Source organism: Oncorhynchus tshawytscha, linkage group LG05, assembly GCF_018296145.1.
Source record: "Oncorhynchus tshawytscha isolate Ot180627B linkage group LG05, Otsh_v2.0, whole genome shotgun sequence".
NCBI lineage: Eukaryota > Metazoa > Chordata > Actinopteri > Salmoniformes > Salmonidae > Oncorhynchus > Oncorhynchus tshawytscha.
This window is the reverse complement of record NC_056433.1, coordinates 64788640-64814294: the sequence shown is the minus strand read 5'-3', so window position 1 is coordinate 64814294 and position 25655 is coordinate 64788640. Positions and strand designations below refer to the sequence as shown.

At 44.8% G+C, this 25655-nt stretch overlaps 1 protein-coding gene across 2 annotated transcripts; it reads left to right on the top strand.

Moving 5' to 3' along the window:
* The first annotated feature begins 544 nt into the window (after positions 1-544).
* Positions 545-24785, top strand: LOC112251596 (ubiquitin carboxyl-terminal hydrolase 46). 2 transcript variants are annotated; one of them, XM_042322250.1, is made up of 10 exons: positions 545-949; positions 2375-2455; positions 4724-4937; positions 5541-5641; positions 6254-6403; positions 7021-7097; positions 18760-18843; positions 18922-19119; positions 19271-19349; positions 21676-24785. In XM_042322250.1, exons 1-10 carry the CDS (start codon positions 914-916, stop codon positions 21775-21777), a joined length of 1122 nt encoding a protein of 373 aa, XP_042178184.1. In that variant the 5' UTR covers positions 545-913; the 3' UTR covers positions 21778-24785. The 2 variants fall into 2 exon arrangements, 1 of the variants encoding a protein (XP_042178184.1); XR_006083465.1 differs by lacking the exons at positions 7021-7097; positions 18760-18843; positions 18922-19119; positions 19271-19349; positions 21676-24785 and adding an exon at positions 6685-7012 and having other exon boundaries at positions 5541-6403.
* Positions 24786-25655: the final 870 nt, after the last annotated feature.

The following is a 25655-nucleotide window of genomic DNA, read 5'->3' as shown; positions in this document are numbered from 1 at the left end:
AGGTGTACCCACCATAGGAGTCTCCAACAGCCTGCCTCACAGTAAGCACCACGTCACAGTTAAATGTGTATTTTTTAAGAGAAACGCCATGGCGGCTGCGGTGCAACTTAGAAATAGCCCAAATACCCGCTACGGGTATTCAAAGTTGCACAATGTGTCAGAAATCCGGGAGCATGGCAACACTGCTGGAAAATGATGGGTCTCCTATAGTTTCTCAAAGACACATGCAAAATGTATGGCAAATATGTATGTAAACTAAGCTTCAAACCAGTATAACGCGAGCAACATCAGACTTAAGTTTCATCATATGTCCGTCCAAACGTTGGTGTAAAATGTGACGTGAATATTTGGTGCAAGTAAATGATGAAGCAGTGCCTGTCCACTAGTTCTCGACTGTCCACTAGTGCTAACTGTCCACTACAACTACCAAAATCCATTGCTTCATGCAAAACCCAATCCGATTAGTCTGTCTGTTATGCCAATCAAACAGCAGAGGGCTCCAATCGCCTGCAATGCGGTAGTAGTTTATTTGTGATGGGCGGGTTGTACATTGCGTTACGTAGCTGCTTGTTGTAATCGTTCATATTATAGCCCAGTGTTTGTAATCCGTTGTTATCAACCTGACGCAACTTCGTGTGTTTACTACTCACTCATCTGTTATTTTAGATCAATTATACGATAGTAGTCTGCGATAATGAAGTGAAAACAGCGTTAAATGTTGCTTTGTTTTTTATTTCGTGCTGATTGGTCTCTAGTCCAGACATTCATTGCCTGTTTTTTACGCCTGGGGAGTGGGGTTGAAGTCTGGCCTCTAGCTGCGGCTGCGAATTAACTTAATCTTTTCTCAGTATCGTCCTGCATTGAAACATTTTTACTTTATAAATATGACGGTGAGGGGGAACCTGTAAACTAAATGACTGTCAGAAATATCGCCTCCATTTGTAATATGGTAAGGAGCCAAAGCGCTATATTGCCTGCTGCAGTCACTGTTGGGAAGGAACCTTGTGTAATGACGATGAGAGAGGGTCATGGTCGAATTGCTCCTTGGGGCTCGAGCTGATCGGCTGTAGCAATCAATCCACCGGTCCTTGCTTGACGGGGATGCAAAGGGTGCGGAAGGGTCCAACATTTCGGAAATGTAGCTCTATCTTGAATGAATCGTCAATCAAGTACAAGGGTGGAGCAAAACCCCCAGACAATCTGCCCTCCCTGGAATGAGTTTGACACGTGATCTAGAAGGTCCCTATATCACACTATACATTCGTGTGCCCTTATAACTGTGTAATTAGGCCTAAATACAATGTAACAAGTAATTATAATACTCCTAGTTGTTACACTGCATTAATAAGGACAATAATGTAAAGTGTTAACTTTTTTTACTAACATCACCACCACAAAATGGAATGTGTTTATTGAATCTGGCAGTTGATAAAGATTAAAAACTTGAGGAAAGTGTCAAGTTTTAAAGGTCAGGAGTGTTATTGTGATACAGAGCATTTGATTAGTGATGAAGGGACCTATATTGTTATCATCTGGTCTTTGTTGTTTTTCTCCTTTGTACTAATGTTTGTATGCTTTGGTTGAACAGTATTATTTAGATGAGACAAGCAAGTGTATGTTGTCTAGTTTGATAAAACACTGAATGTATATTTGGGGATATGAGCACAGGCTCAGCTGTGTGTGTGTGTGTGTGTGTGTGCGTGAACGTGTATGAGAAAGTGAAGCTTGAGAACTCAGTCAAAATGAATATCGGAGACAACAAAGCAAAGTGTTCTGTTCTGCTTTGACTGAGAGAGAATGACCGTGATTTAAAGACTAAAGCAACTTTAGCAGAAGTCTCTCAACAAAGCCACAGCTTCATCTGGAACCTCTCTGAGTTCTGGTTAGTCAATGGGCTCTGTCAGGAGATAAGTGGCCTGTCTCTCCACTCTGAGAATGTTAAATGCTCTTGAATCTTTACATTGTAATAGGTCTACTTACCCCCCCAGTTAAGAGGTTGGTACTGAGTTTCTCAGACGATGAAACCAAAGGATTCCTGACTTCCAGTAGTATGAAAAGGTTTGTGTTTGTGATGGGAAATTGCGAGCTTTATGAAGTCGACTGCCAGTCAATGTCAGAAATAATCCAGGCATTTATCTGAAGCAAAGGTTAGGCTATTATGTGAAACATAGACATGTGCAGCATGTGACCTCTCTATAAAGAGGTTTTGGTTTGTCAGTTCCCTGCTATACAGTTGCCAAGATGACTTCCAGGAGATAGAACAGACACGTGTGAGTGGGACACTCCAGATGATGATGTGTAGTCTATTTCATGCATAATAAGGATGTTTGACAGTGCACATTAGAGCTTGTGTTCTCTCTCTGGTCTCCCTTAGGGCACCAATGCCTCTGCTCTAGAGAAAGACATTGGTCCGGAGCAGTTCCCAATCAATGAACACTACTTTGGATTGGTCAACGTAAGTGTAATTCACTTGGTCACCTTCTGGATGATCATTATATACAGTGGGGCAAAAAAGTATTTAGTCAGCCACCAATTGTGCAAGTTCTCCCACTTAAAAAGATGAGTGAGGCATGTCATTTTCATCATAGGTACACTTCAACTATGACAGACAAAATGAGAAAAACAAATCCAGAAAATCACATTGTAGGATTTTTAATGAATTTATTTGCAAAATATGGTGGAAAATAAGTATTTGGTCACCTACAAACAAGCAAGATTTCTGGTTCTCACAGACCTGTAATTTCTTCTTTAAGAGGCTCCTCTGTCCTCCACTCGTTACCTATATTAAAGGCACCTGTTTGAACTTGTTATCAGTATAAAAGACACCTGTCCACAACCTCAAACAGTCACACTCCAAACTCTACTATGGCCAAGACCAAAGAGCTGTCAAAGGACACCAGAAACAAAATTGTAGACCTGCACCAGGCTGGGAAGACTGAATCTGCAATAGGTAAGCAGCTTGGTTTGAAGAAATCAACTGTGGGAGCAATTATTAGGAAATGGAAGACATACAAGACCACTGATAATCTCCCTCGATCTGGGGCTCCACGCAAGATCTCACCCCGTGGGGTCAAAATGATCACAAGAACGGTGAGCAAAAATCCCAGAACCACACGGGGGACCTAGTGAATGACCTGCAGAGAGCTGGGACCAAAGTAACAAAGCCTACCATCAGTAACACACTACGCCGCCAGGGACTCAAATCCTGCAGTGCCAGACGTGTCCCCCTGCTTAAGCCAGTACATGTCCAGGCCTGTCTAAAGTTTGCTAGAGAGCATTTGGATGATCCAGAAGAAGATTGGGAGAATGTTATATGGTCAGATGAAACCAAAATATAACTTTTTGGTAAAAACTCAACTCGTCGTGTTTGGGGGACAAAGAATGCTGAGTTGCATCCAAAGAACACCATACCTACTGTGAAGCATGGGGGTGGAAACATCATGCTTTGGGGCTGTTTTTCTGCAAAGGGACCAGGACGACTGATCAGTGTAAAGGAAAGAATGAATGGGGCCATGTATCGTGAGATTTTGAGTGAAAACCTCCTTCCATCAGCAAGGGCATTGAAGATGAAACGTGGCTGGGTCTTTCAGCATGACAATGATCCCAAACACACCACCCGGGCAACGAAGGAGTGGCTTCGTAAGAAGTATTTCATGGTCCTGGAGTGGCCTAGCCAGTCTCCAGATCTCAACCCCATAGAAAATCTTTGGAGGGAGTTGAAAGTATGTGTTGCCCAGCAACAGCCCCAAAACATCACTGCTCTAGAGGAGATCTGCATGGAGGAATGGGCCAAAATACCAGCAACAGTGTGTGAAAACCTTGTGAAGACCTACAGAAAACGTTTGACCTCTGTCATTGCCAACAAAGGGTATATAACAAAGTATTGAGAAACTTTTGTTATTGACCAAATACTTATTTTCCACCATAATTTGCAAATAAATTCATTAAAAATCCTACAATGTGTTTTTCTGGATTTTTTTCCTTCTCATTTTGTCTGTCATAGTTGAAGTGTACCTATGATGAAAATTACAGGCCTCTCATCTTTTTAAGTGGGAGAACTTGCACAATTGGTGGCTGACTAAATACTTTTTTGCCCCACTGTACACTGGCGTCCTTTTTAGAACATGCTGTCCACTAGGTCACTACTGAGTTATGTTTCCCATTGGACAGGTGATTGGTGTTGACGCTTTGTATTAGAAGCAGGTTGTTTTGTCTGTATCACTGCTATTTTATTTCAGTTAGTAAAAAAAAAATATATATTTGGGGAGCTGTTACCAACTAGTTTGTTTGCCAACCCTTCAGATGGAGATTGTTGATACTCAAAGCAGAGTGTGGCTGCTTTTATATTCATTAATCTATCTGGCTCTTATATCATTTTTAGGTCTAAGAACTAGGTTTGCAAAATTCCTGGAACTTTCAATAACTTCCCTGTTTTTCCTGAAAATCCCGGTTGGAGGATTCCCGGAATCGGAAGGGAATAAGCAGGAAATCCGGAATCCTCAAACTAGGATTTCTGGAAAACCATGGAATTTGTTGAAAGTTCCTGGAATTTTGCATCCCTAGTAAGAACACAAAGCATCTCTCCTTGTGTATACACAGTCATTGTTGGAGGTTACTGTCATGCTGCTTGCATCTTTCCTCCATGTTTACAATCTTAAGTTTACCGTTCCTCAAACACACTCATAAGAATCTCACCCCTCTTTCTTTCTGGGTGGACCCTCAGTTTGGGAACACTTGTTACTGTAACTCGGTGCTTCAGGCCCTGTACTTCTGCCGGCCCTTCCGGGAGAACGTGCTGGCCTACAAGGCCCGGCAGAAGAAGAAGGAGAACCTGCTCACGTGTCTGGCAGACCTCTTCCACAGCATCGCCACCCAGAAGAAAAAGGTGGGAGTCATCCCGCCCAAGAAGTTCATCTCACACCTGCGCAAGGAGAATGGTGAGACAGACTACACCAAAACCTAAATACAATCACTGTCTGCCCTGGACTGACTGGGAGAGGGGACTATGGTGGTATACCATCATAGCTAACATGTTATATAGCTTAAACCTGCCATATGATTGGTGTTGGTAGTAAGTCAAGACTGCTGAGACCAGTTGCCTTGAATCAAGTTTTCAGCTCAGATAGGCATGTTTTGAGCTGAGGGTAGGAAAGGGCTAGAGGGGCAGTAGAAGTGTTTTTGTCAGGTGGTTGTCACTGTCGGGTGAAGGGCAGGTGCATGTTGTGGTGGCGGTAAGGTCACTCAGAGCATGGAACTGGAATAGAGGCAGATTGTTCTCAGTAGTCTGACTCCAGGAAGCACTCTCTATGAATGAACAATGAACATCTCTGTGTGAACTAGGGACTGGTCAGCTGCCTTCTCTCTTTCACATTCTCTCTCTCCACTTTCACTTTTCACACACGTATCTGATTTATGTGTGTCCATGTGCATCAATGTGCCCTGATTCACCTTGAACACGACTGTTGACTGACTGACCACCTCTTCACACAGACCCTCCAAGTGTTGCCCTAACAGCCCCTGTCCTGTGTGTCCCCCTACAGACCTGTTTGATAACTACATGCAGCAGGACGCCCATGAGTTCCTCAACTACCTGCTGAACACAGTGGCAGACATCTTGCTGGAGGAGAAGAAGCTGAACACGGTGGCAGACATCCTGCTGGAGGAGAAGAAGCTGAACACGGTGGCAGACATCCTGCTGGAGGAGAAGAAGCTGAACACGGTGGCAGACATCTTGCTGGAGGAGAAGAAGCTGAACACGGTGGCAGACATCCTGCTGGAGGAGAAGAAGCTGAACACAGTGACAGACATCCTGCTGGAGGAGAAGAAGCTGAACACGGTGGCAGACATCTTGCTGGAGGAGAAGAAGCTGAACACAGTGGCAGACATCCTGCTGGAGGAGAAGAAGCTGAACACGGTGGCAGACATCTTGCTGGAGGAGAAGAAGCTGAACACAGTGGCAGACATCCTGCTGGAGGAGAAGAAGCTGAACACGGTGGCAGACATCCTGCTGGAGGAGAAGAAGCTGAACACGGTTGCAGACATCCTGCTGGAGGAGAAGAAGCTGAACACGGTTGCAGACATCCTGCTGGAGGAGAAGAAGCTGAACACGGTGGCAGACATCCTGCTGGAGGAGAAGAAGCTGAACACGGTGGCAGACATCCTGCTGGAGGAGAAGAAGCTGAACACGGTTGCAGACATCCTGCTGTAGGAGAAGAAGCTGAACACGGTGGCAGACATCCTGCTGGAGGAGAAGCAGGAGAAGCAGAATGGACGCCTCAAGACCAACGGAACGGCCATCACCACGGAGACCGAGCTCGAGAACAAGACCACGGATCCCACCTGGGTGCATGACATCTTCCAGGGCATGTTGACCAATGAGACGCGCTGCCTCAACTGTGAGACGGTGAGTCCATCAAGGCCGTTGTTTCTGTGGTAGTGGGTTTTATGTTCTCTGATAATGGTCCTAATTCCACCAAGTCATGTGAGACATAAACACTTATGTAAGAATACTTTATTGATTCATTTTCCTTACTGTCCACAAAAATGTGTGTCTTGCTTTTTTACTCAACCCCCAAGACCCTTCCTCAGCAGTGTTGGTAATGCTTTGTCAGTGCCCTACCAATCCATCTGTTCCTGTGAGTCCCTGTGAGTGTTGTCTCTGTCCTTACTCCCTGCGTCCCACAGAGGGATTAGCTCTGTCTGTAACGAAGGAGGAGATGAGGAGATTGTTAGCTGAGCTCTGACAGAGATCCTCCACGCTGTGTCACCGGGCTCCCATTATGCTACTCTCAGAGCAGAAGACAGGAGGGAGGAAGGCAGAGATTGGCCCCTAACAGTCGTCTTCATCACGCTACAGGCACTCAGCTTCTCACTGATACATCCTTACAACCCTATCACAACACATCAAAGAGACCTGCTCTCTCATCTCGTGTACCAGCGTGTGAGCTGGCATCGGAGCAGGGCAGCATCAATTCATCTCATCTCTCTGTCTGTCTCTCCCTGTCTCTGTGTATGTGGCAGGTCAGCAGCAAAGATGAGGACTTTCTGGATCTTTCTGTGGACGTAGAGCAGAATACATCAATAACACACTGTCTCAGGTAATATTTACAGTGCCTTAGGAAAGTATTCACACCCCGTTTGTTGTGTTACAAGGTAAGATTAAAATTGATTTAATTGTCATTTTTTGTAAACGATCTCACAAAATACTCAAATGTCAATGGAAGAAAAATTCAAACATTTGTAAAAATATATATAAAAAATTAAACACTAATACACACTGGGAGTATACAAAATATTAGGAACACCTGATTTGTCCATGACAGAATGACCAGGTTAAAGCAATGATCTCTTATTAATGTCACCTGTTAAATCCACTGCAATCAGTGTAGATGAAGGGGAGGAGACAGGTTAAAGAATCATTTTTAAGCCTTGAGACAATTGAGACGTGGATTGTCCAGGCCCAAGTCCTAAGAATATGTTGTGGGCACTCACAGCCTCCCGGGTGGCAGGAATGCACGTAGAGTTGGGAGAGATGCGACTTCAGCTGACCGTGACATATTGGGTCAATCTAAAAGGACACATGGTTACACATTCTACTAAAAAGGTACTCCTAGAGTGCTGGGAACATGAACTAAATCTGAATACAAGTTTTGGGTGGATCAGCAATGGCATGGTGAGAGAGATGGGGTTGTTTGGGAGGGAGTTTAGCCCCTCTGTGGTTCTTCCTACTATCCCACCTTGGTGTCTCCCTCAGCCAGTGATAGATCTAGGGTTGCTTGAGAGGGTAAAAGATGTTGAGGAAGGAGTATATTCAGTTCTATGTGAACATTTTAGGAACACTGTACTATGCTTTCTTGAATATATTCACAGATGTGTCTAAGGGACATTAAACAGGGAGGACAGGTGCAGCTTTTAGTGTTCCTGACTTTAAGGTGGCTGTGACAAAAAGAGCAACAGATCATTTATCTGTTTACACAATGGACTTGATGGCCATACTCCTGGCTGCAGAGTGGGTGGAGGAGGTGAGACCAGACAGGGTAGTCATCTGCTCTTGACTCCTGTGCAGCACTGATGAGCTCAAATTATTTTGTATATCATGGTAGACAGGATGTATTGTATGAGGTTTTGCTGTGCTTGTATAGGGTGAGATAAATGGGGTGTATTTGTGGTGTTATTCTGGGTATCAGCTCATGTGGGAGTAGAGGGGAATGAGGAGGTGGATGTTATTGCCAAGCAGGCTCTTGAACACCCTAATGTTGGACATGTCAATCAGTAAAGCAGAAGCCAAGGGGTTGATGAAAATAGTGGTTAAAAACAAATGGCCAGAGTTGTGGAAAAGGAAGGGATTTTTTTTTTGTAAACCTTATTTTACCAGGTAATTTAGCTGAGAACACATTCTCATTTACAGCAACGACCTGGGTAATAGTTACAGGGAAGAGGAGGGGGGGGGGGTGAATAAGCCAATTGTAAGCTGGGGATGGTTAGGTGACCGTATGAGGGCCAGATTGGGAATTTAGCCAGGACACCAGGGTTATCACCCAGTGCCATGGGATCTTTAGTGACCACATAAAGTCAGGACACCCGTTTAACATCCCATCCAAAAGATGGCACCCTAAACAGGGCAATGTCCCCAATCACTGCCCTGGGGCATTGGGATATTTATTTTTTAGACCAGAGGAAAGGGTGCCTCCTACTGGCCCCCTAACACCACTCCCAGCAGAAGTTGATCTCCCATCCAGGACTAACCCTGCTTAGCTTCAGAAGCAAGCCAGCAGTGGGATGCAGGGTGGTATGCTGCTGGCAAAAGGAAGACACCTGTATAAGATTCAGGAAAAGGTGGGGGCAGGGAGGTCATCAGGCTGAGAGAGAAGGGAGAAAAGTGTAGTCACAAGACTGAGACTGGGACACACCAGGCTCAATAGTACATTGAAAGTGGTGGGGAAACATCCGACTGGGAGGTGTGATCATTGTCAGGAGGAGATGGAGACAGTGGAACACATTCTATTTCAGTGGCAGAAATATGTTATTAGATTTGAGGAGTAATGGGGTTGAAGAACCAAGATTAAGTGAACTGCTGGGGAAATCTTCAGGGGATGTAGTATTTAATTGTCTATTTAGTTTCCTTAGGGACACAAGAATATTGGGTAGGATTTAGACCTTCACTGTCTCTGGTCCACACTCCAGTTCAGTTGTTGGCAGTAATGCATCTTAAAGTTGGTTGCAAACTGCCATAAAAATCCACAGAATAATAATAATAAGAAGAAGAAGACATGGATTGTGTATCTGACAGAGGGTGAATGGCAAAATATTTGAGTGCCTTTGAACGGGGTATAGTAGTAGGTCCCAGGCGCACCGGTTTGAGTGTGTCATGAACGGCATTGCTGCTTAGTATTTTACGCTCAACAGTTTCCCGTGTGTATCAAGAATGGTCCACCACCCAAGGGACATCCAGCCAACTTGACACAACTGTGAGAAGCATTGGAGTCGACATGGGCCAGCATCCCTGTGGAACGCTTTCAACACCTGGTAGTCCATGCCCCGACGAATTGAGGCTGTTTTGAGGACAAAAGGGGGTGCAACGCAATATTAGGAAGGTGTTCCTAATGTTTTGTCCACTCCGTGTATCTTGATTGCATAAGTATTCAACCCCCTGTGTGTGTCAATACATGTTAGAATCAACGTTGGCTGTGATTACAGCTGTGAGTCTTTCTGGGTAAGTCTCTAAGAGCTTTGCACACCTGGATTGTACAATATTTGCCCATTATTATTTTCAAAATTCTTCAAGCTCTGTGAAATTGGTTGTGTTGATCATTGCTATACAATAATTTTTCATGTCTTGCCATAGATTTTCAAGCAAATTTAAGTCAAAACTGTAACTCGGCCACTCAGGAACATTCACTGGCTTCTTGGTAAGCAAGTGCAGTCTAGATTTGTGTTTTAGGTTATTGTTCTGCTGAAAGGTGAATTAATCTCCCAGTGAGCAGATTGAACCAGGTTTTCCTCAAGGATTTTGCCTGTGCTTAGCTATTTCAGTTTATTTTTATCCTGAAAAACTCGCCTGTCTGTAACGATTACAAGCATATCCATAACATGATGCAGCCAACACTTTGCTTGAAAATATGGAGATTGGTCCTCAGTATTGTGTTGTATTTGATTTGCCAAATATAACACTTTGTATTCAGGAAAAAAACTGAATTGCTTTGCCACATTTTTAGCAGTATTACTTTAGTACCGTGTTGCAAACAGGAGGCCTGTTTTGAAGTATTTGTATTCTGTACAGGCTTCCTTCTTTTCACTCTGTCATTTAGGTTGGTATTATGGAGTAACTACAATCAAATCAAATGTATTAATATAGCCCTTCGTACATCAGCTGATATCTCAAAGTGCTGTACAGAAACCCAGCCTAAAACCCCAAACAGCAAGCAATGCAGGTGTAGAAGCACGGTGGCCAGGAAAAACTCCCTAGAAAGGCCAAAACCTAGGAAGAAACCTATAGAGGAACCAGGCTATGAGGGGTGGATAGTCCTCTTCTGGCTGTGCCGGGTGGAGATTATAACAGAACAGGGCCAAGATGTTCAAATGTTCATAAAGTCATCATGCCAGGTAGTCCTGAGGCATGGTCCTAGGGCTTAGGTCTTCCGAGAGAGAAAGAGAGAATTAGAGAGAGCATACTTAAGTTCACCCAGGACACCGGAGAAGACAGGAGAAGTACTCCAGATATAACAAACTGACCCTAGCCCCCCGACACATAAACTACTGCAGCTTAAATACTGGAGGCTGAGACAGGAGGGGTCAGGAGACACTGTGGCCCCATCCGATGATACCCCCAGACAGGGCCAAACAGGAAGGATATAACCCCACCCACTTTGCCAAAGCAAAGCCCCCATACCACTAGAGGGATTTCTTCAACCACAAACTTACCATCCTGAGACAAGGCCGAGTATAGCCCACAAAGATATCCGCCACGGCACAACCCAAGGGGGGTGCCAATCCAGACAGGAAGTTCACATCAGTGACTCAACCCACTCAAGTGACGCACCCCTCCTAGGGACGGCATGAAAGAGCACCAGTAAGCCAGTGACTCAGACCCTGTAATAGGGTTAGAGGCAGAGAATCCCAGTGGAAAGAGGGGAACCGGCCAGGCAGAGACAGCAAGGGGCGGTTCATTGCTCCAGAGCCTTTCCGTTCACCTTCACACTCCTGGGCCAGACGACACTCAATCATATGACCCACTGAAGAGATGAGTCTTCAGTAAAGACTTAAAGGTTGAAACGGAGTTTGTGTCTCTCACATGGGTAGACAGACCATTTCATAAAAATGGAGCTCTATAGGAGAAAGCCCTGCCTCCAGCTGTTTGCTTAGAAATTCTAGGGACAATTAGGAGGCCTGCATCTTGTGACCGTAGCATATGTGTAGGTATGTACGGCAGGACCAAATCAGAGAGATATAGGTAGGAGCAAGCCCATGCAATGCTTTGTAGGTTAGCAGTAAAACCTTGAAATCAGCCCTGGCCTTAACAGGAAGCCAGTGGAGGGAGGCTAGCACTGGAGTAATATGATCAAATTTTTTGGTTCTAGTCAGGATTCTAGCAGCCGTATTTAGCACTAACTGACGTTTATTTAGTGCTTTATCCGGGTAGCCGGAAAGTAGAGCATTGCAGTAGTCAAACCTAGAAGTAACAAACAATGTTGTTGACCCATCCTCAGTTTTCTCCTATCACAGCCGTTAAACTCTTTAACTGTTTTAAAGTCACTATTGGCCTCATGGTGAAATCCCTGAGCGGTTTCCGTCCTCTCTGGCAACTGAGTTAGGAAGGACGCCTGTATCGTTGTACTGACTGGATATATTGATACACCATCGAAAGTGTAATAACTTCACCATACTGAAAGGGATATTCAATTTCTTATTTTATTTATTTTGACTCATCTACCAATATTTGCCCTTCTTTGTGAGGCATTGGACAACCTCCCTGGTCTTTGTGGTTGAGTCTGTGTTTGAAATTCACTGCTCCATTGAGGGACCTTACAATGATCTGAATGTGTGGGGTACAGAGATGAGGTAGTCATTCAAAAATCATGTCAAACACTATTATTGCACAGAGTCCATGCAACTTATTGAGTGACTTGTTAGGCACATTTTTACTCCTGTACTTAGTGGGGCAAAAAAGTATTTAGTCAGCCACCAATTGTGCAAGTTCTCCCACTTAAAAAAATGAGACAGGCCTGTAACTTTCATCATAGGTACACACAACTATGACAGACAAAATTTGAATTTTTTTCTTCCAGAAAATTTCTTTGCAAATTATGGTGGAAAATAAGTATTTGGTCACCTACAAACAAGCAAGATTTCTGGCTTTCACAGACCTGTAACTTCTTCTTTAAGAGGCTCCTCTGTCCTCCACTCGTTACCTGTATTAATGGCACCTGTCTGAACTTGTTATCAGTATAAAAGACACCTGTCCACAACCTCAAACAGTCACACTCCAAACTCCACTATGGCCAAGACCAAAGAGCTGTCAAAGGACACCAGAAACAAAATTGTAGACCTGCACCAGGCTGGTGTCACGTAGAGTAGGCCAGATGGCTAAACTGGATAACCTAACCTCTATAAAAATAAAAAGATGGCGGAACCGCAAAAGTTCTTCTGTGCAAAGGTGTTTATTTACAAGTGATTCCGGAACAGAAAACAACAGTACTGCCATCAACGTCTACCTTATGGGACAGCTTAACAACAATGCTGCCCCATCCACAGCTCAATCCAAAAAATCCCCCTTAGAGACTGGAGAGAGGCTCCTTTTGTAGGGCTAGCCCCTCCCCTCAGAACAATTAACCCTAATTAATTAATCAATTAACAATACAAACCTACATTTTCCATGAACTAAACATACTAAAGGATATACATTGCAACACGGTTTTAAACAATATCACAACATAACATTTACAACATTACATCATTACTGACAATATCTTTCAATATGCCCATATGCATTAATGAGCCATTTGGGACAGGCACTATAAAGCCAACCCAATTCCCTTAGCTCGGGTCCTTTTCCAGCATACCCAGAAGCTACAGAGAAGGAGAGAGAGGAACAGAACAAACAAACAATGCGCTCATCCACAACATTGATAAGTATAATAATTATTGTATCTCTCAAATATGAACATTGACAAGTGTGAAATGCATGCACCAAGACAGAAGTTAAATTGTGTGTCGACCCACATTGTTAACTTATGGTATAATGGCGCAGGGAGGAGTGATGAATATGTGTGTGCGTTAAAGAACCAAATGCTGCCCGCGGCCAGTGACGGACTTCTACGTCACATTACCTTCCTCCTCTCCTGAAGCGACCATGTTCGGGAGCCTTGATAGGTAGTCCGCAGTAACGTTCTCTTTTCCTGCCTTGTGACGGACACAGAACCTGAAGGGCTGGAGCTCCAGATACCACCTGGTCACACGAGAATTCCGGTCCTTCATGGTCTGGATCCAGGTCAGTGCTCTGTGGTCTGTGTGCAGGTCAAATTCCCTCCCAAGAAGGTAGTAACGGAGGCTATCTAGGGCCCACTTTATAGCCAGGCACCCCTTTTCGATTGTAGAATACCTGGTTTCCCTGGGCAACAGCTTCCGACTCAGGTACAGCACAGGAAGCTCTTCTCTTGGCTCCCCTTGGGCCAGTACAGCTCCAATTCCTACAGCCGAAGCGTCCACCTGCACGAGAAATCTCTTCTTAAAATCTGGGGTCTGGAGAACAGGGAATGAGCACAGTCGTTTTTCAGTGTCATTAAGGCTTCCTCACACTCCTCAGTCCACTTCACAGGGTTGCTGGCCCCCTTCGAAGTGAGGTTGGTCAGAGGGACAGCGATGGTCGAAAACTGTGGAATGAATCTCCGGTACCACCCTGCCAGACCTAGGAAGGACTTCACCTGTGTCTTGGTTCTGGGTTGAGGGCTATTCCTGATGGACTCCACTTTCTCCACCTGAGGCCGAACTTCACCCTTACCCAGCTGGTAACCCAGGTACTTTGTCTCCTGTTTCGCCCACTCACACTTCAGGAGGTTAAGCGTGAGGCCTGCTTCATGGATCTTCCCCAGGACGCTGCTAAGATGCTGTATGTGCTCCTCCCAGGAGTGGCTGTAGATCACCACGTCATCCAAGTAAGCAGCACAGTAATCGTCACAGTCCTGGAGGACCTTGTCCATCAGCCTCTGGAAAGTCGCAGGGGCCCCATGAAGGCCAAACGGCATGACCTTGAACTGGAACAGGCCCATTGGCGTCCGGAATGCAGTGTAGGCCTTGGATTGTTCATCCAGGGGCACCTGCCAGTACCCTTTGCAGAGATCCAATGTGGTGATGTAATGAGCTCTACCTATTCTCTCCAGTAAGTCGTCAATGCGGGGCATGGGATAGGCATCAAACTGGGAGATGGCATTCACCTTACGGAAGTCCATGCAGACGCGCAAAGAGCCATCCTTCTTTGGGACAATGACAATAGGGCTGCTCCATTCACTTGAAGATGGCTCGACAACATCCATCTCTATCATGGTGTGGACCTCTTCCTTGAGGGCTACCACCAGCCTCTCAGGCACACGGTAAGGATGCTGGCGGACAGGGTTCTGGCCAGGTTTCAAACGAATGACGTGTTCCAGGACTTTGGTTCTTCCTGGTCTCTGACTGAAGAGGGCCGGATACTTGCCAAACAGCTGCTTCAGCTCATCTTGCTTGTCTTCTTCCAGGTGAGCCAGTATGACTTCTGCTCGTTCTTTCCATGCCTCTGTGACTCCATCCGACTCATCCTCTTCTACTCTGCGGACCAGAAAAGGACTTTCCTTTGGAGAGTTCCTCTTTCTCCTCCCAGGCCTTGAGAAGGTTCACATGGTAGGTTTGCTTCTTCTTACCCTTGTCCGGGTGCAGCACCTCGTAGGTCACTGGGCCCATCTTCCTCCCGATTGGGTACGGTCCTTGCCATTGCGCAAGGAGCTTGCTGGTAGACGAGGGAAGGAGGAGCAGGACTTTCTGTCCTGGCTCAAACTCTCTGTGGCGAGCGTGCTGGTTATAGCCTCTCTTCTGGGCCTTCTGGGCTTGCTGAAGGTTTGCTCTAGCTTCCTCTCGGTACCGTTCCAACCTGTCTCGCATCTGGAGGACATACTGGACAATCCCCTGTCCTGAGGTAGCTACTGGGGAACCTTCCCAGCACTTCTTCAGCAGGTCCAGTGGTCCTTGCACTGGCCATCCATAGAGGAGTTCGAATGGCGAGAAACCTGTCGATGCCTGAGGCACCTCCCTGTAAGCAAAAAGCAGAAAGGGTAACCACTTATCCCAGTCTTTACCAGTGTCAGCCACAAACTTCCTCAGCATGTTCTTGAGCGTTTGATTGAATCTCTCTACGAGCCCATCCGTTTGGGGATGGTAGGGAGTAGTCCTCAAGCCTTTAATGCCCAGCTGTCGGTGGAGTTGAACCATCAGTCGCGAGGTGAAGTTTGTCCCTTGGTCCGTCAGGATTTCATCTGGGATTCCTACACGAGAGAAGAGCTGAACAAGAGCACTGATTATCCTTGGAGTGGTTATGGAACGGAGTGGGAAGGCTTCTGGGAACCGGGTGGCATAGTCACAGATCACCAATATATACTTGTAACCTGCACTACTCTTCTCCAAGGGTCCAACAATGTCCATTGCAATTCTCTTGAATGGGGTAGAGATAACTGGCAGTGAACATAGAGGAGCCCGTTCAGACCTACGGACAGCACTGGTTTTCTGGCACGTGGGGCATGATTTGCAGTATTTTTGTACATCAGTATACATGGAGGGCCAAAAGAAACGGGAGCCTAGCCTAAGATAGGTCTTATGTTGCCCTAGATGGCCTGCCCATGGAACTGTATGTGCAAGGTTGAGAACAAGTGGTCTACAGGTAGATGGCACCACCAACTTCCTGCTAAATGCCTCTGACCCAAGGTAGAGTATGTGGTTGTCTACTGTGTAAATCCCCCCACATAAAGATTGACTGTCCCCAGCTAAGGCCTTGTCAAACAAACATTTCAAGGTTGCGTCAGACTTCTGCAGTGTAGCAAAATTTTGTGGAACATCCCATTGCACCTCTAACCCAGACACATCAGCAACAGGTACAGGGGTTCCCACATACTTCTCAAGACACCGCTGGCGGCGTGACTTTCTGGGCCCTTTGGTTCCCCCCTCGCACAGACTATCACACAAGTCAGGCAGAGGTTGTAAACCAGCTTTGGCCTGGGCACGAGTGACAACTGAACATGCCATCTGAACATCAGACTGGCAAACTGACTGCTCATATAGCTGACCCCCACACTTCCCAACAGATCAGAGAGTACAGGCACATCCCTCCCCAAAATCATCTCAAAAGGTAGCTTCTCCATTACCCCAACTTTGAGGAGGTATTTCTGACCCTGAATCTCAACTGTGAGCTCAGCTGTGGGCTGCTGTGACTGGTCACCATGGACACATTGGATCAGTGTCTGATGACCATAATCAATGTCATTAACAGGTACATTACCTTTTCTGATCAATGACAAGGAACTGCCGGTGTCAATCATTGCAGTAAGACTTTTACCATTCACTTTTACAGGTACCAAGCATGACCCTTCCCGAGTCTGTCTATTCTGAACACCATCCCCCTCTCTGGGTACATAACAGTAATCTGAGAGCTTGGATTTACGTAGCGGACACATTGAAGCTTTGTGCCCCTGCTGCCGGCAGTAAAAACAGGTCAGACCCCTCCCATCAGAGCGAACTGCATGATCCCTTACCTCCCTCCCAGACACATAACCCCCAGAGTTACCTCCACCATCTCTGGCGTTTTTGATGTCCCTTGTGTCTCTGAGACTCCTTGGAGCGGGTGCTGCAGGTTGTGGTGGGCCCCCTTTACGTGCATTAAGATACTGCAGTGCAAGCTTGGCCGCCATAAGCCCGTCCTTGGGCTTGTGCTCTCGGACCCAGGTTCGAATGTCGTATGGTAGAACTTGTAGAAGTTGCTCGAGGATGATGACCTCCCCGATTTCGTCCTGTGTCTTCTCCCCCCGGTCGAACCCATCGTCGGTAGAGACCCTTGAGGCGGTGGTACGTCTCTGTCGGCGACTCACCCGATGGCGTTGATGCAGCTCTGAAGCGTTGACGGTAGGTTTCCGGTGAGATGTCAAACTTCACCAGCAGCGCTTCCTTCAAGCCCTTGTAGACATTGGCCAGCCCCTCATCCATTGCTGTGTAAGCCTCTAAGGCCTTGCCCGTGAGCAATGGGACAAGCCTGCAGGCCCACTCTACCTCAGGCCACTGCCACGTCTTAGCCATGCGCTCAAACCTCAGCAGGTAGTTTTCAATGTCCTCCCCCTGCTGGTATGAGGGCATCTTTGGCTCCTTCCTCAGGAATGCTGGAAGATGGACGTTAACACTGCTGGACTGGTCTCCTGGTGCTGGCCTCATTACTGCTTGGGGTGCCTGCTGTGGAGTTGAAGTCCCTGCTGCATCGAGCCTTTGTCGTCCTGGTGTTGGAAGACCCAATCTTGGGCTCTCACTGACGAGTTCCGCCTGGTGGGGAGCTGTGAGGATAGATTGGCGTAGGCCACGTAACTCCTGCTTGAGGTCTTCGTCCCTCCTCTCAAGGCAGGTGAAAAGTTGCTGGAAAAGGGTTACCATGGTTGGGTGTGGTTCTGGTCCCCCAACTGCTCCTTCAGTCAGCAGCTCACCCAGTTCTGGTTGTCTTTGGCCCCGCGGTCGGGCTCCCAGTTTCTCATACTTGACCTCTTCTTCACCAGACGATTCCATGGTATTCCACCCCGGTTCAACTTCAGGTACCTTTTCTGACAGTTGATGCTGTTGCTGAGAACGCAATCCTGTACGCATTCCTTTACCTCTCTTGTTGGAATTCACTGATTTGCGGTACGCCATCCCACCACTCTGCCACCATAGGAGGAAGGAAGGTAGGAAGAGGAGGAAGGTAATGTGACGTAGAAGTCCGTCACTGGCCGCGGGCAGCATTTGGTTCTTTAACGCACACACATATTCATCACTCCTCCCTGCGCCATTATACCATAAGTTAACAATGTGGGTCGACACACAATTTAACTTCTGGTATAATGGCGCAGGGAGGAGTGATGAATATGTGTGTGCGTTAAAGAACCAAATGCTGCCCGCGGCCAGTGACGGACTTCTACGTCACAGCTGGGAAGACTGAATCTGCAATAGGTAAGCAGCTTGGTTAAAATAAATCAACTGTGGGAGCAATTATTAGAAAACAAAACATCACTGCTCTAGAGGAGATCTGCATGGAGGAATGGGCCCAAATACCAGCAACAGTGTGTGAAAACCAGAAAACGTTTGACCTCTGTCGTCGCCAACAAAGGGTATATAACAAAGTATTGAGATAAACTTTTGTTATTGACCAAATACTTATTTTCCACCATAATCTGCAAATAAATTCATTAAAAATCCTACAATGTGATTTTCTGGATTTTTTCCCCTCATTTTTTCTGTCATAGTTGAAGTGTACCTATGAGGAAAATTACAGGCCTCATCTTTTTAAGTGGGAGAACTTGCACAATTGGTGGCTGACTGAATACTTTTTTGCCCCACTGTATGTGGAAAAAGTCAAGTGGTGTGAACACTTTCTGAAGGCACTGTACCTGTTACCTTTCTCAACTAGAACTATTGTACACTTGCCAACCCTGCTGTAGATAGAGCATCATCTACTCTGTGTATCAGCCTGACTGATGCAGTCCCCTCTGTGTGTGTGGTGTTCCCTAGGGACTTCAGTAACACAGAGACCTTGTGCAGTGAATACAAATACTACTGTGAGACATGCTGCAGCAAGCAGGAGGCCCAGAAAAGGTATGTACACACTGTTTAGCTGTGTGTCTGTCAGTCTGTGTGTCAGTCTGTGTATAACTCCTCTGTGTGTCCTTATAGGATGCGTGTGAAGAAGCTGCCTATGATCCTGGCCCTGCACCTGAAGCGATTTAAGTACATGGAGCAGCTGCACCGATACACCAAACTGTCCTATCGTGTTTTCTTCCCTCTGGACCTCCGCCTCTTCAACACCTCTGGAGACTCTGTCAACCTCGACCGCATGTACGACCTGGTCGCTGTGGTCGTCCACTGTGGCAGGTAGGACACACACACACACACACACACACACACACACACACACACACACACACACACACACACACAAGACATTGTATCCAAACTGAAATGTACTGTACCTATAGACACCATATTATTCTCATATCAGTGTTTCCCCTTCTTTCTTCCTCAGTGGACCCAACAGAGGACACTGCATCACCATAGTGAAGAGTCACGGCTTCTGGCTGCTGTTTGATGATGACTTCGTGGAGGTGTGTCTCAGTTAGGGTTGTTATGGTGACTGTATTACCACCACACCGGCAGTCATGAAGGCAGTCAAATTTCATGTGACCGTTTAGTCACGGTAATTAGGCTTCTCCAAGCTCTGATGCTGCTGCTGATGGTCATTAGTAGCCTAGCAAACTTGCTAACTGCCTGGTACTCAGCACTTTATTGTCCCTCTAATCACTCTGACATCAATATAAATGTAGTTGAAAATCTAATCAAACACTTTATGAGAGCCCATGAGTTCATGTTGCTCAACATTTCTATAGGCTATGCAATTGCGTGAGAAAACGAGAGCGATGGCCTCTATTAAAAAGAGGAGGACCCCATCAGCTTACTATAGGATAGGCCTACTATATTTATTCTTTCAAAAAAAATTATTAAGCACATTGCTTATCTTTACAGCAGGAGTCTAGCCTACTTGGCTGGCATGAAAATTAACCACGGGAAAAGCGTCCTCCATTCGCTTTTTAAGTGCATTGACAACATTTATTTTTTTCCTTCCCCTAAATCAAAACAAATTTCACACATATATTATTTAGTATATGTGAAGACAAAATTAAATTAAGAATAGTCTGATGAATGACAATATTAGCCTATCACTTGTGAATTATATATTATCACTTGTGAATGATGTCCAGCGTAAGACAAGAAACAATGCCTTTTTGTGTGTGACTTTTTCGTATCATTGTTGCACACCTCATGTAGACTAACCCATAGGCCTATATGTTTTGATATGGTTGGTATCACAACTAAAGTGGCCAAATAACTAATTAAAATTAAGCACATTAATCCAGTTTACAAGGGGTGTAGAGCCTAACTAGCATACAAAAGCAGCGTTCAAGTTTGGGGAAGATAATTTTCACCATAAAAATGCACATTTATAATAAAAGCATTACATGCATAATCACATTTGTGGTCAATTTTGATAATGGTGTTTTCCCTCTCATGGAAGGTTCGCACTTATAGCCTACTGCCATGTGCGCATTGCTGCGCTTTTAATGTGAAGAAATAGCCTGATAGAGTATCAACATTTTAAGCTAAACGTTCACATCTGTTACGTCAGCCTCATTGCATAAAAACTTTTTTTTATGCTAGTGGGTATATTCATTTGGGATCTATTGCATCACACAACTGTCCCAGACTATGTTTGGATTATTTATTTCTCGCACAGAATAAAATAGTTCTACTTTTGTACTATGGAGGATAGTAGATTGACATAGGCTAGTGCTTTTGCTGTTCGTTAGACCAACTCATCTTGTTGGCTGACGAAAAGTAAATGAGGACAGTTCTTCCAATATCTTCAATATGAATTGGAAAAGTATACGCGCAGTTGCGTCCCTGATGTGTCTGTCTTCACTTGTAGCCTGTGAGAAAGACCCGATCACGTGATGGAGAGCCATGTGAGTGAGAGGTGCTTCGGAGCACGCAGCACTCCGGGAGATGGGAATTATAATTAGTATATTTAGCCCAAGGGTGCAATGGCCACTGGCTGCAAAAGGCATGGATTGTTTTAGGGGGAATTACTGCCACACAAAGAGGATGCCGCCAGGAAATCTTAGGCATTATCAAGTGCTTGTCAAATTGTATATGAGAGACTGATGAAGTGTGTACAGCCTGCGCAAAAAAACTAAGCGGAGCTCATGCCAGAGCTCATGCCTTTTTCAAATCATCAAAAGAGTCACATCATGCAGCTTTACAAATGTATTAAAAATCCAAACATATAGCCCAACGTTTGTAGAACAACTAATGTTCCATTAATAACTCTAAATTAAGAACAAATAATTTCTTTGTTTTCCGCTCAACACAGAATAGCCACATGTGCTCGCTCCCTCAAATCATTTGGAGAAAATATTCTTTCTATTTTATTCAGCTTGGTTCATTTGTATTCGTCATACTATAAAATAATGCCACGAAGTTCTAAGCAAATCTTGTCTGCTAAATGAACTAGTGTAGCCCACAGCCATACGGCATAGCCAGATCAGGACCTAACATAAGGACAATGTATGCTATTCTATTCTTCTGAAATAAAATACATTTTCTTCATATCATGTTTCTTTAGACCTATCTAAAATAAATAATGATTTATTGTGAAGGTGTTGGCTATATTACATGGATGTATTAGACTTTAAAATGTAGATGTTCCAAAGGTCTGCATCAGTGGCTTGTAGGCTGTGTGTGGAAGCCAGGAAATGCTAAATGTGTTTATGTTAATTAACTGTCAATTACCGACGTTTGTTGGCCATCAGACCTGTTTATATGGCTCAAACAGAATGTTTCATCATTTGTTGTCTCACTCTCTGGTTTACTCAGAAAATCGATGCCCAGGCCATCGAAGAGTTCTATGGGTTGACGTCAGACATCTCCAAGAACTCAGAGTCTGGATACATCCTCTTCTATCAGTCCAGGGAGTAACTGGAATAAACACCCAGCCAGAGAGAGAGAATGATTGGAACTCTGACCCTGACCCCTCTCTGAGTCATGTGCCAACGCCATTCTCTCTCTCACTGCCTTCCCTGGGTCTGTCTGGACTTCATTTCCCATAACCCCATGCTCTCCCTCCCTGCATTCAGCATGCTGGGAAGACTGTGTAAACTGCCTTTTGTCCCTCAGCATCTGGACAGCACTTTAGAACAACAACAACAAAAACAAACAGTCACAACAACAAGGAGCAGGAAACATAAAGAAGCTACAACGGGCTGGTGTGTGATGCCCGTTTGTCTCCGCATGGGGCCAGGTCTGGAGGTCTGAAGACCCACCATGGGTCACTCTTCCTGGGTCTGCCTGGCATACAGAGCTGGCTGGACTGGTACAGGTACAGACTGCTATGGGAAAGAAGATTGTAATATTTGTATATCTGTATAGTATGTCTATTTTCACGCAATGTCATAAGTTCATAAATACTTTTAGTAGGGTTATCCCGTGACCTTATATTTACAATGTCCAGCCCATAGATGTATTCTACCTGGGGAATGGCTAGAGCTGGGATGGAATGGAAGTTTTAGGGAGAGATATAAACTAGTTGAAAGAGGGTCTATGCATCTAGTGTCGCTGAACTGCATGTTTCGGTGTTCACTGTTTGAGCTGGTGTAGATTCAACTTGAGTTGTGACCAATCCAAACCTATTCATTGTAATGCTGAGATATGGTAGTTCTACAGAAGACCAGGATGCATGTAGCTCTCTGTCTGCTGCTCCCGTCCCCTAACATAGAGACTGGCCCAGGCCCTAATGCTCCTCTCCCAAGTTATAACCATGTTGTGATCCAGCCCCCACTCTAGAACATAGTCACTCACTGACACAAACTACATCTCTACTAGTCTCTAGACTAGTTTGGTTTCTGTCTAATCCCTGTTTTGTAAAACACTATTTATTGCTCTTATTTATTTCTAATGTTATAATGTTGACTGTGCTGGTAGGTGGAGGAGATTGTGCCTCAGGGCTTGACCCATCCAGACTCAATCTTGTCTTGTTTTGTATGTAACATCTCCCCCCTCACTGAGTCTGGTAGGTCAGTGTTTCCCAAATCCGGTCCTCGAGTACCACCCAATGGTACACATTTTTGTTGTATCCCTGGACAAATATTCCTGATTGAACTCATTGAGGCCTTGATGATTAGTTGACAAGTTGAATCAGGTGTGCTTGTCCGGGGCTACAATTAAAATATGTACTGTTGGGGGTACTGGAGGACCGGAGTTGGGAAACACTGGTGTAGGTAATATACATACAGCGCTCTATGGGGTTGACAACGTCTTTAGTAGCTTTACTTTGAAGTATGTGGATAGCTGGACCCTGTCGAAAGAACCACATAATCCACAGTTGTCAGGTATCATGAAAAGGAGTGTTTCTCACAGTGAGATTGGTGCAATAGGAGGTCAAGTGAGCTGATAAGATGCCGACTTCCCTTTGAAGAAAATATATATGTTGATATTAAATGTTGGTATGCTTTGCTACCAGCTAGTCTCCTCCCAGTCGGTAGTGTGTATCTGTGTGAGATGATCAAAGGAAGTAGAACTATTTTGCTAGGTGCATTATGGGGCAGCGGTCAACATAATGTTGGTATGATGACAGAACGTTCCTGTTCATTCTTCTTCCTATGTTGAAATATTGGTGTCTTTACATGTGTTCTTGTAACACCTTGTTATTTTGCATAGTTGTCCCCCCCCCCCCATTGTTAGGTACTTGACTTGGAAACAATGTTCTTTACTCAGAAGCTGTGCCTGGCAGACACTGACAAGTTGTGTTTAGTGTTAAGGTTTACCATCCCATACGGTTAGGACCATGTATTGTAGACTATAACCATATCAAAGGTCCATATAGAAGTATATGAAGAAGCAATGCTGCTCACTGTCCTGTGGCACTCGAATTCACTGTGATACTGGAAGTATACCGACTCAAATGCATCTCACTAAGTGTGAAATAGAGATGATTTGGGTTGTTATGTGTGTTTCTGTGCCCTCTCCTTATTATGTGAGTCAGCATTTTATGTAATGTGTGAGAGTGCATAACTGCCTATCTCCTTCTGTTAGTATAACTGGTGAATGATGATTATGTGTGCCAAACTGGAGTCTCTAATGACTTGCAAAACTGGAAAAGAACTGTAACAGATTTTCTCTGCTAAGATACAAGTGTATATATATACATTATGTATAAAAGACTGATAAAATATATAGGAAATATATATTTTTAAACCTAGGAGCTAAAGCACTAAGAGAGAGTAGTTACTTAAAAACAAACCCTGTTTAGAAATATGATGCTGCTTTACAATAAACCAATCAGTCAGTCAATCACATAACCAACTAATCACACAATAGTAATACAATCGATGAGACACAATCGATGAGTCACAATCAGTCAGTCACTTTGAGGTTTTGTTCATTACAGGCTTAACAGAACCATGGTAGATGAAGAGGACACTAGCCAGCACTGTTTGAAGATTTTTAAATGGGTTATGATGAGCAGAGATGTGTGTGCTAATCTTCAAATTATTGTTCTGCACACACCGTTATACTAACTTTAAACAGGCAGCCCAATTCTGATCATTTTTCCACAAATTGGTCTTTTGACCAATCAAATCAGCTCTTGCTCAGACCAATTATTGAAAAGAAAATCAGAATTGGGCTACCTGTCTAAACGCATATCTCTCAAGAGCTCTGTCAATGCACTCAATGTGGTCTTATCAATCTATAACAAGACTCCGGTTGGACTCTGGTGTAGTGCCTAGAGATGGAGACGTACTGTTATAGCTTGGTTTGATAAGAGTAGATGATAAAGGGAGATCCAGGCACTAGATAACTCGCAATTCTAATGAATTGTTTGTAAACTGAAAGTGCACTTTACTAGTGATATTCTTAAATAAGAACCACAGTATGAGTACTTCTTGGATTTCCCTTTCCTCTGTTCAATAAAAAGACTGTTAACTGAGGGACTGGGCTTTTCAAAGATTTTGTTAGTCATGTTCTTTGTATTTGTATTTTCAAAGAGTTCTCAACCCCCTCACCAGCTACTCATTCTCCCTTTGTCCTCTTCTCCTCATTTTACCCTCTTCTCCTCCTTTTACCCTCTTCTCCATAACCCACTTCTCCTCCTTTTACCCACTTCTCCTCCTTTTACCCTCTTCTCCTCCTTTTACCCTCTTCTCCTCCTTTTACCCTCTTCTCCATAACCCACTTCTCCTCCTTTTACCCCCTTCTCCTTTTACCCCCTTTTACCCCCTTATCACCACTGGCTGGAGCGATTAAAAATGATGGTTCTGATGTTGCTTCCAGAGGCAGTTTGGAACTCGGTAGTGAGAGTTACAACCAAAGGACAGACAATTTTTACGCGCTTCAGTACTTACAGTTGACCGGGGCCACACTAGCAGGGTGGAAATTACACTTATTGGAAAGGTGGCATCCTATGATTGTGCCACGTTGAAAGTCACTGAGCTTTTCAGTAAGGCCATTCTACTGCCAATGTTTGTCTGTGGCGATTGCATGGCTGTGTACTCGATTTTATACACCTGTCAGTAAACAGGTGTGGCTGAAATACCTGAATCCACTCATTTGAAGGAGAGTACACATACTTTTGGATATATAGTGTCTCTCTTTACTCATCCTCACCCACTCCTCTCTGTTCTCCCCTTCTCTACCCTCTCTCGCTCCTGTTACTGAATCTTCCCTCTCTCTCTCTATCCTCTCCTCGCTCCCTCCCTGCAGATCAAGTGAATGCACTCTGACAGCCGACTGTGTATTCTAGTTGCTAGCACACTGCGCCAAACAATGCAGTACAGAGGACTAGTAGGCAAGCCAGGCTC

Bases quoted from the DNA above. Each gene is read 5' to 3' on its own strand.
- LOC112251596 (XM_042322250.1), top strand. From the start codon at position 914: ATGACTGTCAGAAATATCGCCTCCATTTGTAATATG. The intron at 4,938-5,540 runs GTGAGACAGACT...GTCCCCCTACAG, and splicing joins ACACCTGCGCAAGGAGAATG to ACCTGTTTGATAACTACATG. The intron at 6,404-7,020 runs GTGAGTCCATCA...TGTATGTGGCAG, and splicing joins GCTGCCTCAACTGTGAGACG to GTCAGCAGCAAAGATGAGGA.